General features: G+C 34.8%; 1 protein-coding gene across 7 annotated transcripts in view; it reads left to right on the top strand.

The window, feature by feature from the left end:
* The window catches only part of dock9b (dedicator of cytokinesis 9b), a 98,301-nt gene that overhangs the window by 31,157 nt on the left and 47,691 nt on the right, over window positions 1-19,453 (top strand). For 6 of the 7 annotated variants that reach the window (XM_089133865.1, XM_089133864.1, XM_089133866.1 and 3 more), the window contains exons 2-5: window positions 6,042-6,158; window positions 8,843-8,932; window positions 14,866-14,948; window positions 17,561-17,630. In XM_089133865.1, the coding sequence (XP_088989991.1) occupies window positions 6,042-6,158; window positions 8,843-8,932; window positions 14,866-14,948; window positions 17,561-17,630 (360 nt within the window). Of the gene's footprint in view, window positions 1-495; window positions 806-6,041; window positions 6,159-8,842; window positions 8,933-14,865; window positions 14,949-17,560; window positions 17,631-19,453 lie in introns of those variants that run through there. The other variant, XM_089133868.1, reaches the window with a different exon arrangement.

The following is a 19,453-nucleotide window of genomic DNA, read 5'->3' as shown; positions in this document are numbered from 1 at the left end:
ACTACTTATAGTAAAATATACACATTTAAATCTTACAGTCTTTCTCTTTAAGGAAAACTGAGCAAAAAAGATTTGTAATTGTAATCGTAAAAGATGCTATACGGTAAAAACCTGTTAAATAGTTCATAGTAAGTGTCCTTACTCTGTATGGGAAAAAACTGCAATAGATCTAATGGGATATTTTTATCTCTTTTGTTTGAGACTTTTTGTCTCTTTATTTGTTCTATTCCAAGTACACTCATGGGCTTTGGGTGTTGCTCTCTGACAGGTGAAACAGACAATTAAGACCTCTGTTTCAACGCAGAGGGAGGACAGATGAGCATGACAACACAATAGTGGACATGGACATACACACACACACTCCCCCATACCAGAACAGCTGTGTGAAGGAGTGGTCTTTGCTTCCCACAGGGAAAAGAGAGAGAATGAGGGAGGGAGGGAGGGCCTGAACTGATAGAGGAAAACACTCTTGAGAACTCCACATGGTAAAGTTCAGAAACAGAGAAGAGTGGAAGAACAGAAAGAGAGACTCAGCCGGGGGGAGAGTAGCAGAGAACGGAGAATACCCTCAGGCTGTTGCAGAGCTCAATCCTGTGCGAGACAGAGCCTGTTTTTTTTATTTTTTTATTCTGCGAGTGAAGTTGATTTGAGTTCAGTTTTTTTTTTTTCTGGAGGGAGCGTGTTGTGGATCATGCAGGGCAGGGCTGGACGAGCCGCCCGTAAAGATGCAGTGTGTGAAACACCTCAGCAGGGCAGGAGTCTGGGGGAGATGGAGGTAGAGGGGGAAACAGCAGCGCCCGTAGGGGTAAGTCTCTTATGTGACCATTTAAAGCACAAGGAACATATAAGTCTACGACTTCAGTTGTCGGATAGTCTAGTCTTAGAAGTTAGCAATCTAATATTTTCCTTTAGGAGTGGTCATAACTTTTTTTTATTATAGAAAGAAGTAGATTGGTCTTTTCACATTTCATACCCAAATCATAAGAAAACTTGATTTTTTATTTAAAATTTTAAATAAGGAAAGTTAAGTTATATTATTTTAAAATCTTCATTAGAAATAAAATAAAAATGATTGATTTCCATTATTTTTAATTAAGCACATGTACATTTCCTCTCCAAATTCGTATTGCTGTAAAACAGACTGTATTCTAACTAAATACTGTATTCTGGACACCACAGCAAATACTGTAACACAATGTATTTTATTTAAATCTACCTAAGGAAAAATAAATGATACCATCATGTTTAAATGCTTAATATATAATATATATTTTTAAGTACGATGATGGTAATTTGGGTAGGAATATTTACTCAATTATTAAGTTGATTACAATAAATGTATAAAAAGCTTCATTTTCTTAATGCACACTGTTTGTTTTCTCATGGTTCGATCTTTGAGTTGTTGCACCTGTGTTGGTGTGCCGCACTCCCTCTTTACTGGCCTGTAATGTTGCTCAGATCAGCTCGCAAAGTTTCGCTTCAAAAACTTTTGCTGATTTATTGATTTGCAGAAAGTTGTGTGTGTTTGTCTGTGTCTATATACAATAGTGTGTGCTCATGTGTCTGTGGCAAATCAGAGCAGGAGAACAAGGATTTACAGCCCAGTTAAACAGCGAGGGCCGTCTGCGTCTACAGTACCTTAAGATCCTCCTTCGGCCCGAAGGGAGGGAGACAGTTTAATGAGATTCCTTTTCCCCTCCTCTTCCTTTGCAGTTCCAGCTTGACATTTGACACAACACATTTCTGCAGTCCTGCAAACATACACATGTGTGTGTGTGTGCAAATGAGTGTGCCAGAAGTTTGTTAGGACGTTCTTCACAAAGAAGCATCAGCTTCTTCCAAATGTCCGTCCAACACAGCCCAGACATAGGCTAAAACGAGGCAAAATTTGAGCTGTCAGTAGACGTCTAATCCATAGCCCAAGAAATAGACTAGTTATCAGTTAGAGAAAGAAATGAAATTAGTTAAGAAATGAAACCAAACACCATAATCACTGTTCACTAGAGCCCGAACGATTTTAAAATCCGATATTCTGATATATCGGCCGATTTTTTTTTTTTTCAGAAATGCGCAACAAAACATTAACAGATTTACCTAACATTAGTTATTTGTAGTTATTTATGAGTTTTAACTACAATAATATGATAATGCATTTTAAAAAGAAACTTGTTTCTTTTATTGTCACAACAGAACAGACTGATTGTGGTTAGCTAGTCTATGATGAGCCATAATAGCAATGGAAAATGTCATAATACAAAATAAATTGTAAAACATACATTTTTAATACAACAGGCCAAGGAGAGATGATACGTCTCACTGCTATAACTGTCAGACGCTATTTAAGAAATACTTCAGTCACATTGTCAGAAGTTAAAAGAACAGTCAGTCAACTACACTGAAACAACGTAACGTAATTATTACTTGCTAATTCCGCTTCACTCTCGGCTTATTTAACAGCAGAAAAACTGGACATGATAGTCACAGATTTTGTTATGCTCTTTATGTTCTTTTAATTGTTATTCAAGCAATGTATGTCTCGTGACCAACTCAACGACTGTGTCAACGGGGAGGGTGTAGAGTGCCCTCTGGTGGACAAACTATACAATTCCAACAACACTCATGACATGGTTGAAGCGTGTTTCGTCCGTTTTTATTTTATTTTTGAAATATTCTTTTATCGGCCATTATAACTGCCGATTCCGATGCCGAAAATGCCTAATTTCGGCCGATAATATCGGTCTGGCTATACTGTTTACTTTGCTTATGATGGAATATCATACATCTCGCAAGTTATTTTGGCAAAACAACATGTAACCAAATTCATGTTTATTTTGGCTAGAAGTGGATTAATCATAGCCGGATTATATCGGGTCTATATAACCTAGATGGTGAAATGATAACATTGCTTGCAGGGTTGTGTATGTATGTAAAAGAGTGTGCGAGTGTTTAAATGACCATGCCTAGCCTTGGCAAGTTCCTAATTATTATCACATTGTATTCATTAGTAGGTGTTTGTGTTGGCTGTGCTGAGTGACCTGTGGGAATTGAGGTTGGCATTCAGACTGGCACATTGGCTGCTTGTGTTGCCAGAATATTGATTATTTTTAAAGCCATAGAAATCGTCAGACTAAAACATTTCATTCTGAATGATGAAAACATGTCAATTCAATGGTAGAACAGACCTGATAAATTGTATGTGTATGTGATGTGATGTTTAACAGGCTTTGGTAATGTGCTTTATATGAATTTATGGAATCAACGTAATAGTTCAGCGCATTCCTCAGCAGGGAGTCCCCATCAACGCACGCGATAAATGGATCACAGCCAAGAAATCCTCCACACACAAACACAGTAAAACCACAGGATTGAAAACAAGACTTTATGGTGATCTCAAATATGTATTTAATTACAGAAGACAATGTATTAACATTGTTATTTTACATGCAGTATGTTTTGTATATATACATTAATATTGAACATCTGAGATATTTTTATTTCTTGGATGAATTAGATGAAAAATTTTGCTGCAAACATTGGAAAATCAGAGCACAATTTGTTGTTTTCATTCTTTTTTGAAACTCTGCTGAATCCTTTTTTGAGAAGGAAAAATCTGAGATTCCATCATTTAATCTCATGAACAGAAAATTGTCCATGTCATTGTAGAGTTTGGCTGAAAAGAATGGTGGGACTGATGGTTTTTCCCTGTTTTTAATGAATGTCACTTGATTGTCTACTGGTACTTTTTTTCTTTTTCATTGCATTGTCTGCACATGAATATATTAAGAGAGATATTAACATTGCAATATTAATAAAAGTGTTTTATTGTAAATAAAAGGCATATTGTAATGTGTTATGTGCTCACTTTATTGTTTGAACACATATCACAGATAGTTGTGGCAGACAGCTGTGTGCATGTGGCATGAAAGTGTGTGTGTGTGTGTGTGTGTGTTGGACAGGAAATATTTCACCTCAGAGGTTTCCATCTTTATATGTTAGCCAGTTAGAGTCAAGAGTCCTGCTGTCCTGTGCTGAAGCGATGATGTCACAATGGACATTGTAACCGAGACATGTTCACCCATCTTTATTGGGTGATGTAGACTGTTGGCGCGGATCATAGCGTGGATTATGGGAAGCAGTGTGTGAACTGCCTGGTACAGTTCAACACAATACTCATTCACAACTCTCTCTTACTCACTAACAAACAGAACAGAGTATCTGTGCACAAAGACATTTGTGTTTGCCTTTGATTCCTGTTGATGTTGTCACATCATACAAAACATGGTATTTTGAAAATTTTGTACTACATTATTAAGTGTCGCATTAAAGGATTATACACCTCAGTTTACATGCACCTGAGTTAGCATGACAAACAGAATGCCTTAAAGGGATGATGTAGTGATAAATCAATTTTACCTTGATCTTTCGAGATAGCAATGTTCATTATACTATGAATTTATACTATAACTTTCAGAACACCCAACGTCCTCACTTGTCCCCTGACACTTTGTTCTAAACTTTTGCAATTTGACATCAGCAATATCACATTGTGGTAATAAGTAATATATATATATATATATATATATATATATATATAGCCTCTAAATGCCATTTGAAATTTTCTTCTTTAATGATGATTTTTATCAAACTTGTATATTTAAGTTCAGTAATTTCACTTAAATAACAATTAATAGGTAATTATCATTGCTATTTAAGTGAAATTACTGAACTTAATTATACAAGCTTGATAAAAATTATCATTTTAGAAGAAAATTTCAAATGGCACTTAGAGGCTTTTGCATCTGAACTCTTCATATATATATTATTCGTAATAGCAGAAGAACTAAGAGTAAAATGAGGGAATGTTAAAATTATGATTCTTCCACTCTGTTAAAACAATTCTATGCAAATCAATGGTTCACAGTTGACTTCTGAAATGAAAGGACATAGGCCTACTTCTCTACTATATGGTAGGCAACAACAAAAAAATACCGCAGTACTAAGTGAGACGAGAATGAATTCATAGCATTCATAAAACTGTAGGCGAAAAGTACCCGGATGACCTACTACTTTTGGTGAGATTCTGAAATGGGCATCTTATGAACAGTTTAATATCCCAAGAGGCCATAGGAAGTTGTGAATGGCAGTGAAGTAACGTGTAGTAAAGTAGCTCTGGTATGTGACGTAACAGTGACAGACAGCATGGCATTTTTATTACATTTACACAATATTAATACAATACAGCGCATACTATAAGTCGCCTCTTTGGGTATGGAGCTTAATGTACATTAATTTACATGAATGAATTCCAGGTTCAATTTTATGTGACAGTGTCATTTTACAAAAAATATTGATTTACACACTATTTTTATCTCTTATTACTAATCTTTGTGTATTTTTGTACTGCACTGTAAAAAAAATATTGTTGGTTTAACTTAAAATAAGTAACTGGTTGCCTTAAAATGTTAAGTTCATTGAAATGGAAAAATTGAGTTAATACAATGAAGGAGATTAATTTAATTACCAGAAACTCAAAATATTATGTTATCTGAACTACATAAATTATCTAAGTTGATTTGACAAAAGAAAAAATGTTGTGATTACAAATCATGAACATATTTTTTTTTACAGTGTGTTGATCATTTTTCCTAATCTTCCTCCTACCCTAAGGAGAAGTGGTTAAGAGCATAAATAGATGGATGTTGGTTATTTTCACATAATTGTTTGGAGACATTACCTCCCTTGCCTCTTTGAAGAAAATGCTTGTACTGTAAACCCTCTTTGAAAGTGTACATCAGGAGAAAACGTTATAAAATTGTACATGACTCCGTTAATGTCCTGACTGAATTCAGCAGAATGTTTCTGTTAACACACCAGACCGGTGTGAGGATCAGCAGTCACTTAGCGAACGCAAATATTATGACCCTTCCATAAACCTGTCATTGATAGTCATTCATGGTTTATTTAAAGTCCTGAACATTTTATTTGTTCCATCTAATTTGCTCCTGTTGAACTTCTGCGTGTGTCTCTGTGTTTGTCTCCAGGTAAAACCAAAAGTGATCGAGCCGTTGGACTATGAGAGTGTACTTGTCCAGAGGAAAACTCAGATACTCAGCGATGTCCTCAGAGACATGCTGCAGTTTCCTATTGATGACTTTCAGGTAAGAACGTCTGTTTATCTACCGTACACATCCAGCTCTCAGAGCATCTGCTCTCCCGTCAGTATCCATTCCTAAATTGTTCTTCTTTGCAGTTTTCCCTGCTAGAGACTCATGTAAAGTTTCATATCTGTCAGTAGTTTTTGTTAGTCTGAAATCATGCTGTGATTCCCTCTGAAATGTTATTTTTCAGCAACCTGTGCAGATGTTAGATTTCTCAGTGGTGTCTTAAGTTTGTTTTCTCATTAGTCGTACATCTCTGTGTTCATGGGGGCCTGCTTTTCCATCACAACCATAATTCAACCGTCAAATAGCATTACAGTAACATTGTCTCTGGGGATTTCTCAAGCTGCTTCTCTGAATGGAACCATCTACTTGTTTTCCTATAGAAATGGGTGTGTATGCGAGAGATCATTGTTATGGGATTTGGTTTATGGGGAACAGAAAAAAAAAAACTGTGTTCTGCAAACAACTGCTGAAACCAAACAATTATAATTCAATTTTAAGATTAGTGTTAGGAAATTAGGCCATAAATCTAATTTATAAATTCTAAAGCCAAAATCAAATAGTTTTGTGAAGCCAAACCAGAAGTAGCGTATGTTATGACTGGCATTCAGTTTATTTGTATATCATATAGAGTATATGTGGTCACATTCAACCTAAAGCATAAACCTAACACGCGCACAAACCTCTCTGCTTTTTTATTAATCCATTTTCCTTTTGGTGACCATTACCGCCACCCCTAAGTAGAAATATTTAGTATTTATTCATTACAAAATGTTTTACATCATATTTTATACATTAACGAGTAGCTCTTCCCAAATTATACCACTTACACTAGAGTTTAATAGTTCCCTGTCTGCACATTTTTGGCCTTAGATAAAGCCTGCGGTTCCACTGCCAGAAACAACAATTTCATAACACACACACACTCACTTTGCCATATAATGCAGTGTTTATGAATATGGTTAATAATCGTAACAATATAATGATTAATTGAAAGCATAGTTTGATTATGTTTTTCCAGTTCATATTAGAGGCACCACAAGCGTAGAAGCTGGTTATAATGAGTGCAGCGCTTCATGTAAAACCTATGGCTGTACGGCTATGGGAAATTTAGCTTCATTTTCAATGTTGGTTTCACATTAGGCCTCAGGCTATGTACACAAAGGCATTCGCATGTTTGCTGGAGTATGAATGCAGACTGAGACGACGTGTCCTAGAAAGATACATATGAGCCTCTGTACAATGATAAAGCCAGAGACATGACCGGAACTCCAACTGTATATACTGTATATGCTAGTTATTTTAAATCAGTCCATGTCCACACAAAAAATGACCAACTTAAAAAAAAAAAAAATTATATATATATATATATATATATATATATATATATATATATATATATATATACACAGTATATATATATATTTTTTTCAAATTATATTCATGGTTTAGTTCAAATCTTACATTTTGATTTAATACTAATCATTCAAAAACACAAAACAATACAAAAACATTCATACAAATAAAAAAAGACTATTTATTTTGAAGCCCATAACTAATCAGTATATTCTTTAGACAGAAGATCATTGTAATCAATATAATATCTTTAGACAGAAGCTAAATTTTTACTTAATGTAAGTCAATATAATTATTGATAGACTTTTTACAACTTAATTTCTATATTAAAAAATAGCTATAGTAAAACAATTGTAAATGTTCCCTGGTTTTCTTGCGTTTGCTATTTGAACTTTTATTTTGAAGTTTATTTCTCTTCCCATTGTTCCCAGTGTCCACCTCCTATTTTTTTCCCCCTGATTTTCTTTACCCTTGTATGTTGCCATAGTGATTGATTACCCTCACCTCTTCCTCGTTAACCTGTCTGTCGTTTTTTCTTGTATTGGTGTATTTATACCCCAGTGTTTCTTGTTTGGTGTTGTCTTTTATGGATGTTGGGTGTGGGAAGTTTTCAGCTCTGTTTTCCGTCCTTGTTCTGAGATTGGATTTACCAGTACTCTGTTTTTGCCTGTCTCCCTGTACGTGGGTTTTCTTTTGTTATGTTTGTTATAATTGAGTGTTATATTGTTATAAGAATATTCACTTATTTCACTGAAACACTGCGTTACAAAAAGTCAAATCTTCACGTTTTGTTAATCAATGTTTAATTTAGTTTACTTGCTATAAATAAAGACTGTTTATTTTGATGTCTTTTTAAAGTATGCGTTATTTGCTTTTTATGCTTTTTAAAATAAATGCTTTTTAAAATTAATGCTTTTTAAAATAAAATATATGTACTAACATACAATGTGTTGTGCACATCAATATTCCTGGTGTTGAGCGAAAATCCTATTTAAACAAACTTTTTTGTTTCTTTTTTTTTTTTTTGGGGGAGGGTTGTTTGCTCTTAGACAAACTGAACAAAACAGGTATAAACACAGAAACAATGATTTTAGATTAGGGACATAAAAAAAAATACTGTTAAATTACACTTAACGTTTCCAGTATACCAAAATCCTCTTAGTCCATTGTTAAATTTAAAACCTCTCTTTTGTTTGAAGTCCAACATGATTAATTTAATTGTTGCAAAAAATGGCCAGATTTACATTGATAAATCTTTCTTTATGCGTGTCCATGTGCTTGTCTTTTTTTTAATATCTGAAACGTTTGCACATGTTTCTTCATAGATCTCCATTTTGAAGCGTCAGGGCAGAACACTGTACTCTTCAGTTCCAGATGGGGCAGAAAAGAGAGCCAGCAGCTTGCTAGTCCAGGAGGTAAGAGCTTAATTGCATGAATTCATCAATTGCATTCTGAGACTTCATCATCACCCGATGAACCTTAATCATCTAAACATGCACTTGACCACGTGTCTGGATATGTCATCATCCAGATATCTGGATGTCTGGTCCAGTTCCGATTCTCTTTTCTTTTGCAGTTGATCATCGTTTGATGAAATACTGCTGTCAATATAAAAAATGTACACAAATATCTTACTTTCTGCAGGCTAGAATAGTTCAAAGTCAATTGTGTTAGGGAAATAGCATTGAGCTTTGAAAATAAGGTGGAATCTAAGCCTAATGCTAAGCATAATTTACCTTAAAAGGAGACATGTTTTATCTGCTAAGAATAATAATGACTTACAGTAATTGAACTATTTACTGTAAGTGCATTTAGTGTCCGGTTAACCTGAATAGCAGTTTAAAAGACAAGACACTACAGGAAAAAAACAGCTTTTTCATGCACTGGTCAATTTTTTGATTTTTGCCTATTAAGCTTTCCATATTGTTTCAGACAAGTGGAAAGAAAATATCTAAAAAATAAGTTATTTTCTTTTTATAAACATGTATATGTCTGTAGGTTTCATTTACAAAATATGTCTTTAAAGGTATATTTCTCAATTTCTGTTTTGTTCTCATGCACGCAAACTAGAAATCTCCACTTAGTATTTACATAGACCAAACTTTACTGTTTTATTCCCTTCCATATTCTCATGTTTTTTTTGTTTTGTTTTTTTGTTGTTGTTTTTTTTACATTTTCGACTGATTTTATAATGCATTTTATTCCTAAAAACATGGTGACCATGTTGATATGTTTGGTCTTGGTGGATAGATCTTCTATGTTGATGAAACCAGGTACAGGACTTGCTACTGCCAATACGTTTACAGCACGCTGCTGTGAGCAAGTAAGACTGATTCGCTGATTCGCAATATAGTACATAAATTAAGCAGATCTACACAGGTGGAGCTGGGGAGGGTGGAGGGTTTCCGAAAGCACCCTGCATCTGTACAGAAAAGGCTGACCGGTATTTGAAGGTTGAGCAGCGAGGTTATTGGCTACTGATACAGCAGGAACCAATCAGCTGTGCCCTATATAGAGAATGATGTGATTGCAAGCAGTTTGAGTTAAAAGGACCCATCAGTCTGCGCCATCTAGAGTTTAACGACAGAACTTTGTATACCCTCTATAAAAGCTTTGACTCTTATATGTCAACAAAATTAAATTTGAAAGTTGAACCTGTTTTTATTTAGTCAGGTTTCTTAGTCAGGTTTAGTCAGATTCGGTCAGGTTTCTGTTCTGGAAATGTATGTAAATTAATGCATACTGTATGTTTTTTAGAATATGCCTCATTTGCATATTTAGAACACTTTTAAAGTCGGCGTGAAACGGAAGTTGAGATTGTCATTTTTTCCCTGTCGTGACGTATATCCAAGTGAAACGGCTTCTGAAATTAGAAAAAAATGTAGGGCAGGGCTTGATTTCATCCTTTTTGATTGGATCGTTGGAGGTTGAGTGTTGCAAAACAATTTGAATGCGATTCTCTGAGAGGTGGTTACACCGATAGCCGCACCCTCATCGGATCTGGACGCACCCTTTTGCCATTCCACGTGACCAAAAGAGAGAGAGGTCGTTTCGATGGAGGAGGGAAGGGTAATGTGTCTGATTAAAGATTTCAAGGGTACATGAATTTGAAAAAATAATGAAGTGCACCGATAAATCATTTATAATAAACACTACAATATTACATATAAAAAGAAGATTTGTCAAATTTGATTTCATGCCGACTTTAATAAAAAAAATTTTTTTGGCATTTCTTAATGCAATCAATCAATGGGAAAGTATGGTGATATATTTTCATCTGATATGTTTTACATATTCACCTATGGTGTCTTGCTTTAAGCCAGTGGTTCCTAAATCTGGTCCTAGGGAGCAGGGAACACTATGTAGTAGGGATGCGCGGTATACCGGTTTTGCAAAAATACCGGTATATAATAAATTTCAAACGGTACAATATCATCATTTTGTTAAATTCGGTATTTGATGAGCTGCTGTTCCGAAGTTCTCCAGTAGGCGGCAGTGCGCTACCGAAACTGACGCGAGTCACGCGAAACCGGCAAACGAAGGAACACGGTGGAAATGAAGCTCATTCGGATTTCTACACGCCCGAAATTAATAAATAGAGAGAGAGCAGTATGAGTGAAATAAGGCATTACTTTGCCTACTAAATTAATGAGAATAGAAACAGACCTCAATGCACCACTCTGCAAACTTTGCTTTCAATAATGTGTTGCCATGGAATGCAAGCGCTCGTCAGTTGCTCATCCTGACTTGTTCAAGAGATCAACTGGTGAGTTCATCATTCAACTGATTTAATTTAGACTTTTATTGAACACTGAACAGCGCACATACATAAGAGCTTATCAATTAAATATGATACGGTAAACACGAAAGCTCAAATCTTCTTGCATGACACGCTAGAACCAATTCAGTTAAGTTACCGTCTTATGAACTCATCATTTTTGCAGTTTCAAACAAATATATTCATTTAATTTGAATTAATAAAGCATAAAAGTGATAGTAAAATGAATGGCATTACTGTCGCTGTGGCGACCCATAGAGAGAGAGAGATGGTAGTAATATAAATATTAATAATATAAGCCCACAATTAATTTTGTCAACATTCACTAAGGAACCTGGCTTAACAATATAGCATTGATTAATCTAGATCAATCAGTAATAAAATGACCTAAAAATGTAATATCCTAATAAATGTTTAGCATCATAACATTACTTTTTGCAATGCATTATATGCATAATATGAACCCAAACACAAACAGTAACCAAACCAAGATGAATAAATGCAATAAATGTTGATAATTCTCTGTTGATGCATGACAGCTGATGGTTTACGTCATTTCATTATTCTATTATGTTAATCTATTATTATAGATATTAACCTATTTCAATTGTATAATATCAGTGTTTTTTTCCCCAAATCAAAATTTGACCTACACATAATTTGTTTATTTTTTAAATTTTGATATGTTTTTTTTTTTGGATACTTTTCTTTGCACATATAGTAGTTGAGAGTTTCAAGCAGTGTTTAATAAAATTGTTTCAATTCACTTAAATTTAGACTTTTTTCCGACTGTGGTATCGATTTAGTATCGAATCGATACCGTGGTATTAGGTTCTGGTATCGTATCGAAGCCAAAATTGTGGTATCAAGCCATCCCTACTATGTAGAGACCCTGTCAATCAGAATGGAGCTCAGTTCATGGAGCATTCTTTTAAGAAGGTGATGATTTGATCCGGCCCGGGACCTGAATGGGGAACCACTGCCATAAGCCCTCACATACAATGCACAACAAATTTACCGTAGGGTATTAATAATCATATTGGAAGGACTAAGGCTTTAGATACAACTAAAACCAGGGAGATTACTTATTTTTATTTTTATTAATTTTTTGCTTGATACTGCAAGTTGATATTTCTTATCATATTATATTTCTTATCCTATTATTTGAACGTATTGTAATTATAAACACGTAGTGCAAATATTTTACAGTTTACTGCACTTCAGTTATGTACCCATTTGAATTGAAAATCTCACACATTCACAGAAAAATAGCTTAATTCTGCATTGCGAAATAAGGTTAATTGAACAGGAATTGTCATTGTCAATAAAATGGTGAAACAGGACAAAACTGACTCTGAGAGGTTCCTCGAGCCAATTTATGGTGCATCTTCATTAAATCTGATATATTTGTATTTGAAAAACCGTAGGTGTGTGTGAGGTCTGGGTCAATAGATTTGTGTGGATATCACAGGCACTGGGCGTCGACAGCGGAGAGCGTAAAATGATACTTCCTCCCACTAAAGAGCTCAGTGACATCATCATGGGCAGCTGGGCCAGAGCCAGTTTTCCAGCTTTTCACAAATCAAAACATCTGCCTCGACCATTAGTCAAGTGCACACGTCCTCTGTACACTCCAGAACAACATTCATTTTGTAGGATTGCTGTGGTAAACTTGCAAACACGTTCTTGGGAGACAACTTCTGACATAAAATATGTTCAATTGAGTAAACATTTGTCATTTTGTTTTGTAAACCACAAAGGAAGCCAAACAAGATGAGCTGGCCAATTTCTTTTTCTAATTAGTTTGTTTTGTAATGTCATAAGTCATCTGTGCTGGTGGTTTAGTTGTCTCAATACTTTTTGTTTTAGTTTAAAAAAATAAAAGCTTAAAGGAGTAGTTCACTCTTAAAAAAACTTTTGCTGATAATTTACTCACCCCCATGTCATCCAAGATGTCCATGTCATTCTTTCTTCAGTTGAAAAGTAATGAAGGTTTTTGATGAATTCATTCCAGGATTTTTCTCCATATAATGGACTTCAGTGGGAACCAAATGGTTCAAGGTCCAAAAGACAGTTTCAATGCAAACTGCAAATTGTTCAAAGGGCTTTAAATGACACCAGACGATGAATAAGGGTCTTATCAAGCGAAACGATCGCTCGTTTAAAACCAAAAAAACAAAACAAATGTTACGTTTTATAAGCTCAAATGTTCGCCTTGCTCTGATGCGCGTTCGTGACTCTCCTGTTCGAACTCGTTTATCAAAATGAACTAATATTTTTCCGTGTCATTTAGTTCATTCAACGAACGAAATGAACGAGTTGACTCAGGAAAAGATTCGTTCATTTTGATGAACGAGTTCCAATTGGAGAGTCACGAACGCACATCAGAGCAAGGCGAAAATTTGAACTTATAAAACTTAAACTTTTTTTTTTGTTTTATTTTTTAAATGAGCGATCGTTTCGCTTGATAAGACCCTTATTCATCGTCTGGAATCATTTAAAGCCCTTTGAACAGTTTGCAGTTTGCACTGAAACCCATTGGTTCCCATTGATGTTCATTATATAGAGAAAAATTCTGGAACGTTTTCATCAAAAACCTTAATTCTTTTCAACTAAAGAAAGAAATCTTCAGTCTTATTTAATTTAATCAGCGGAATTTACTGCTATGCTTTTTGCCACTTAGTTGGTCAGGAAAAAAGTGGATGTTACTTACTTGTTCAGATTTTATGGTGAAAATTCTTATGTTGGTCAAACTTCCAAAAAGTGAATCTGTGATTCTGAATGACAGTATCCACACTGGCGCGGTGACTGACAGCGGCACATTTATTCATCTGCGCTGTGCCGCATGACCCACAAAGTTGATAATTCCAAGAATAACTGCAATTGCAGATTTCTAACAGAGATGGCGACAAAGAGGAAAAACTACGGACTGCAGCTTTAGCTATATATATATTTTTTATTTTAATATATTTCTATTTTACCCTAAAGGAAAAAGAAAAGTTACAGATGTAGTACGGAGACATTTAGTTTTGAATCAACACTTGAATGCTTATTGTAATTCCGAATGGTCTTAAATTTACTTTGTCAACTCATCTAACTCTCTTACTCACTTCCTCTTTCTCGGCATTAATTGGATTTAAAATAAGCGTGAGAAAGCCGTTTGAGGTTTTAGAGGCTTTTAGTTTCATCTTATCCCTTTCAGAACTGCTGAGGACTAAATGATTGCCTTGCCAAACAAACCAAATAGAATTGAATCTTCTGTAATGTAATGCCTAGGGGATGTATTAGTGTCTGTTTGTGGTGCGGTGTGGTGACAGTTTTACCAGTGATTAGTACAGGCAGTGACGCGCAGTGAGGAAATTATTTTCTAAAAAAGTTGTTGCCATAGATTGCTATGGAAAACATGATACTTATTAGATTACGGGAAAAGTATTAGCCTTTTTGGGAATCGGGGTCTTTACGTGTGTGTGTGTGTGTGTGTGTGCATGCTGATATGTGTTTATTTGCTTTCCATATGAATGAGGACAAAGAAATGTTTTAATTTTTTTTCTCTTTTATTTTTTTTTCTAGTGCATCAAGACCTACAACTCTGATTGGCATATGGTGAACTACAAATACGAGGATTATTCTGGAGACTTCCGCCAACTTCCAAAGTAAGGACCATTAGACTGATCGAAAAAGAGAGCTGGAAAGTAACCGATATCGCTATTTGAAGTACAGGTGGTCTTTATTGAAACAACATATATATACAGTATATACTGTATATATATATATATATATATATATATATATATATATATATATATAACGGCACTGTTCCAAAAACCTTGTTAGCTGTCTATGTAGGCAGGATCTTGCGGTATTATATTCATGCTCATGACTTGTAGGCTGTTCTAAAAAGTAGGCATAAAAAAAAATAATTATTCAGTGCCACAAGAGGTATTAGTCACATTATTAGTCACAACAATAGTTGACAGACAAATAAGTGATATACATTTCAGTACTTTTAAATCATTACATTTCTAGCACTTTTTTTTTTGCTTTAAGTTTTTCCAAAAGGTTTATGTAAAGTAATTACATAAGGTTAAAGTAATTTGGATTGTAAAGACACCAGTTCTTCATATGTATATGTTATTGTCCTTATGAAATAATAATTGAATAATTAAAGAAGTTTTCTACATTCCAAAATATCATTCTGAAAAAAAAGCACATCAACTTTCTATTAAACACCCAAGTTATTTGTTCATATAGATTTATAAATCCTTTTAAAACAATCTCAAGTAAGAACACTACAGTGTTTTTCCAGTCCAAATATTAAGCTTTCACGGGTATAAATCTTTCTAAAACTTGCATAATGCATTGCGACAAGTTTAGGAAAAAATAAAAAATGATATGTATACATATATATATATATATATATATATATATATATATATATACAGTATATATATATATACTGTATAATAAAATAAAATCATTTATTTATGATAATTGTTGATTATGAATCCAATTACAATTCATGCAATATTGAAAAGTTTATATAAAACTTAATTATTAATCTAAATAAATATGGATAGTTTTAGCCAATATTTTTGTGTATTGTAACATAACCATAGCAATATGCTAAAAGCAAACTTTTGAAGCAAATTGTGAGTTGAGTCTCCCATATGATTTGTGTGAGCCGCTCTATTGCTGTGTATTAAGCTCGTTCCTACTCTATAAAACATATCCTTTTCAAATACTTTCAATATCTGATAAACATTTAATGCCACAAACCTTGCTAACTTTGTTTATTTTACAGATGTGTTTTTTATGAAGTTCCAATTATTATTACATTTTACTTACAACTGCTACAGAATGTATGTGTTATTTATTTACCATTTTTAAAATAAATAGTGTTATGCTTCTGCCATTATATCAGCCATTAGCCATCCTCTAGTTTAGCATATCGGCATTGGCCTATAGAAAACCTACAGGTCAACCACTATTTAGAGGACAACTGCCAATGCTTAAAAAGTCGACAACAAGGCGGCTCACTCGTTTTTGAAAGAGAGCCAATGAGTCATTGTTTGGGTTTGCACAGTGCGTTTGTGTGTGTCAAAGAGGGAGAGATGCTGTTTTACACACTATCAGTGTCCTCATCCTGTCCTGCCCAGTGTTGACAGCGTGGTCTCGTCCTGAGCTAAATTTGGAAAATGCCGTGGCGTTCTTCACAACAAACAACAAACCATCAGCAGCTCTTTTCCTGTTTCCTCCTCACTTTTCCTTTCTCTTCCTCTTTCCTTTTGTCATTCAGCACAAACATACTGTACCTGTTTCAGGACAAGGCAGCAACCAAACGCCACTGTCTGTAATCCACTGATGTCACGTCCTGTCTCAACTTACAGATAGATGTTATAGGGGTTAATACCTGGCAAATCATATTGTGGAGATCAGGAGCCAGCCAGTGTCTGGCATTTGGTAAAAGGTCGCAGAGGAAGCAGGAGGGATGATGATGATGGAAGAGACGGAGATAATGTGTTACATGTTTGTGAAGCTTCAACATCATCATCATCATCATCATCATTACGACCCCATGCCTTCATGATAATTCTGCTAATGCAGTTTGCACATGTGCACTCTGCATCAGCTGTGTGAAGGATAAGAGCAACTGTGTCCTTGAGTTATAAGTGCTGAACCTGTTTGTCAAATGTACAGTATGTGGTATAGTCATGAATGTGCCCTCAAATCGTTTAGCTTGTTGGGGAGATTTTTTTTCACCTAGCAACCACATTGCGACACGCTCAAAAACATGGTCACATTTTATATTAAGGGTCCAACTACTATATACTAACCTCAAAAAATAAGTACTATGTGCTTATTGTGTTCATATGGAATTGCAAAATACTTTTGCTATTGAGGTGGGAATGGTATATGGGAATGGTAAGGTTATGGACCGGTTTGGTGGTGGTGACGGGGTAAGGGACGGGTCAACAGTGTAATTATACATGTAATACATTAAATTAATTACAGCTGCAATTACATGCAGGTATTTTAAAAAATATATATTTTCAATGTTAAAACATGTGTACATAATAAGTGCATTGTATCAAATGATTATTTTCAATGTTAATACATGGTTAAACTTTAAAGACACTTAATACAAGTAATTTAGCAAACGTTAGCAACACTCTGGCAACCACCCTCAATATTCTATCATTGTGGTGGTGGCTTTTGCACAGGCAGAAAATATGAATTTATAATTAAAATTTTTTTTTTTTTTCAGTAAAGTTCCTCGGCCAGAGAAGCTAGCGAGTCACGTGTTTGAGGTGGACGAGGACGCAGATAAAGAGGAGGTAAGGAAAAATTTCCCATGATTCTGCATTGTGATTTTTTTACTGTGTCTATAAGTGAGTGTTTCATCAAATCTGGGCACTTTTTTTCAGTGCACCAGGGGTATCAGTTCATTGGTCCAAAAGAGCCCTTAACGGCACAATATGTAAGATTTGTGGATTAAAATTGTCAAAGGCCACTAGAGCAATGTTATATATTTTGTTGACTTGTGTACATTATCCCAAATGTTTCTAAGAATGTTTAAATCCAGAGAAAATAGGCAGTTTTAACCAGGACACAGACAGACTGTGTTCGTGTGTCGCCTATCAATGACATCATACCCGCGTTAACCTCGATTTCCGGTTTTATACTGTAGAAACCATGGATTCACTAAAGACACCTTAATATATTGTGTGTTTTATTAGACAGGTGAGCAACAGTTTGAATACATTCATTGACAGAAAACTAATCATTGTTATACAGCTCTTGTTTAAATCTCGTTTTCTTGATTTACTGTGAGTACCATATTTACCATGCCTAATATCGTTATAGCTCACTGCAGTGTGTCACAGTAACAGCAGTAGCAAACGCATAGAGTAGCATTATAACATCATTTTCAACACACTCAAATGTATGTATCTAAATTGTTGCCCAACATATACTGTATGACCAGAAGAAACAGAAGAGGTCGCGAAATCACGGCATCATCAGGCTACACCTTTGTTTTGAATAAGCAACCTCTAGCAGCAAATTAATAAGAAACCTCCAAATATGCCATTATAGATATGTGGTTTAGTTTAGGGATATGTTTAAACTCAATCTGTCTAGAATTTTGTGTTATAAACTTATGAAAGAGAGCAATAAACTCATTGTTGCTATTGTTTCTTAAATCTAGCATTTTCTTTTTTATAGTGATAGTTTAAGGAAATGGTATTCACCGTACTAGAGCCAGACCGATATATCGGGTGGCCGATATTATCTGCCGATATTAGACATTTTTTTGTAATGGCCGATAAATGAATATTTCAAAAATAAAATAAAAACGGACGAAACACGCATCAATCATCTCTCCTTGGCCTGTTAAATTGAAAATGTATGTTTTACAATTTGCAGTATGACGTTATTGCTAAATTATGGCTGATCATAGACTAGCTAAGCTGACATTGTAATTATAAGGTAGCTTTAGCTTGTAAGGCAATGTAGGGACTAATTATGATTTTATTTATCAGAACTTTAATATATTTTGATGTTCCTCTTTTCTGTTGTGACAAAAGAAACAAGTTTCTTTTTAAAATACTTTATCATATTATTTTAGTTAAAACTCTAAATAACTACAAATAAGTATGTTAGGGAAATCTGTTAATGTTTTGTTGCGCGTTTCTGAGAATATACTGTATATATATATATCGGCCGATATATCGGAATATCGGATTTTAAAACCAAAAAATATTTGTATCGGTATCGGCCTTCAAAATCCTTTATCGGTCGGGCTCTACACCGTACTGTACTTCCTTGCGCCATACTTCATCACAACAGTGATTTCCCTCGCTCTCCTTCTCTCTGTTCTCACTGTCTTATAAGCAGAATAAATAAATAATAAGGAACTTACAGCTTATTAGTAATGCGTTTGTGCAGAGCCTCTGGGACTACATTAGCCTTCGAGAAAGAACAGACGCATGACTCGGCTGTCTATGGGCCATTTGATCCCCTGATTGGGTTTCACCTACATTTCCCAGAATTCCAGCTCCTTGTCTGCCATTCTGTCTAAACGCTCGCTCAGGGATGGAGTTTGTTTGTTCAGTTTGAAGCCTGCTCCCTGTAGGGATGAGGGAGAACATGAATAATT

Source organism: Pimephales promelas, chromosome 8 (genome assembly GCF_988280905.1).
Source record: "Pimephales promelas chromosome 8, fPimPro1.hap1.1, whole genome shotgun sequence".
Lineage (NCBI taxonomy): Eukaryota > Metazoa > Chordata > Actinopteri > Cypriniformes > Leuciscidae > Pimephales > Pimephales promelas.
The sequence above is the reverse complement of the archived record's forward strand: the minus strand, read 5'-3'. Positions and strand labels throughout refer to the sequence as shown.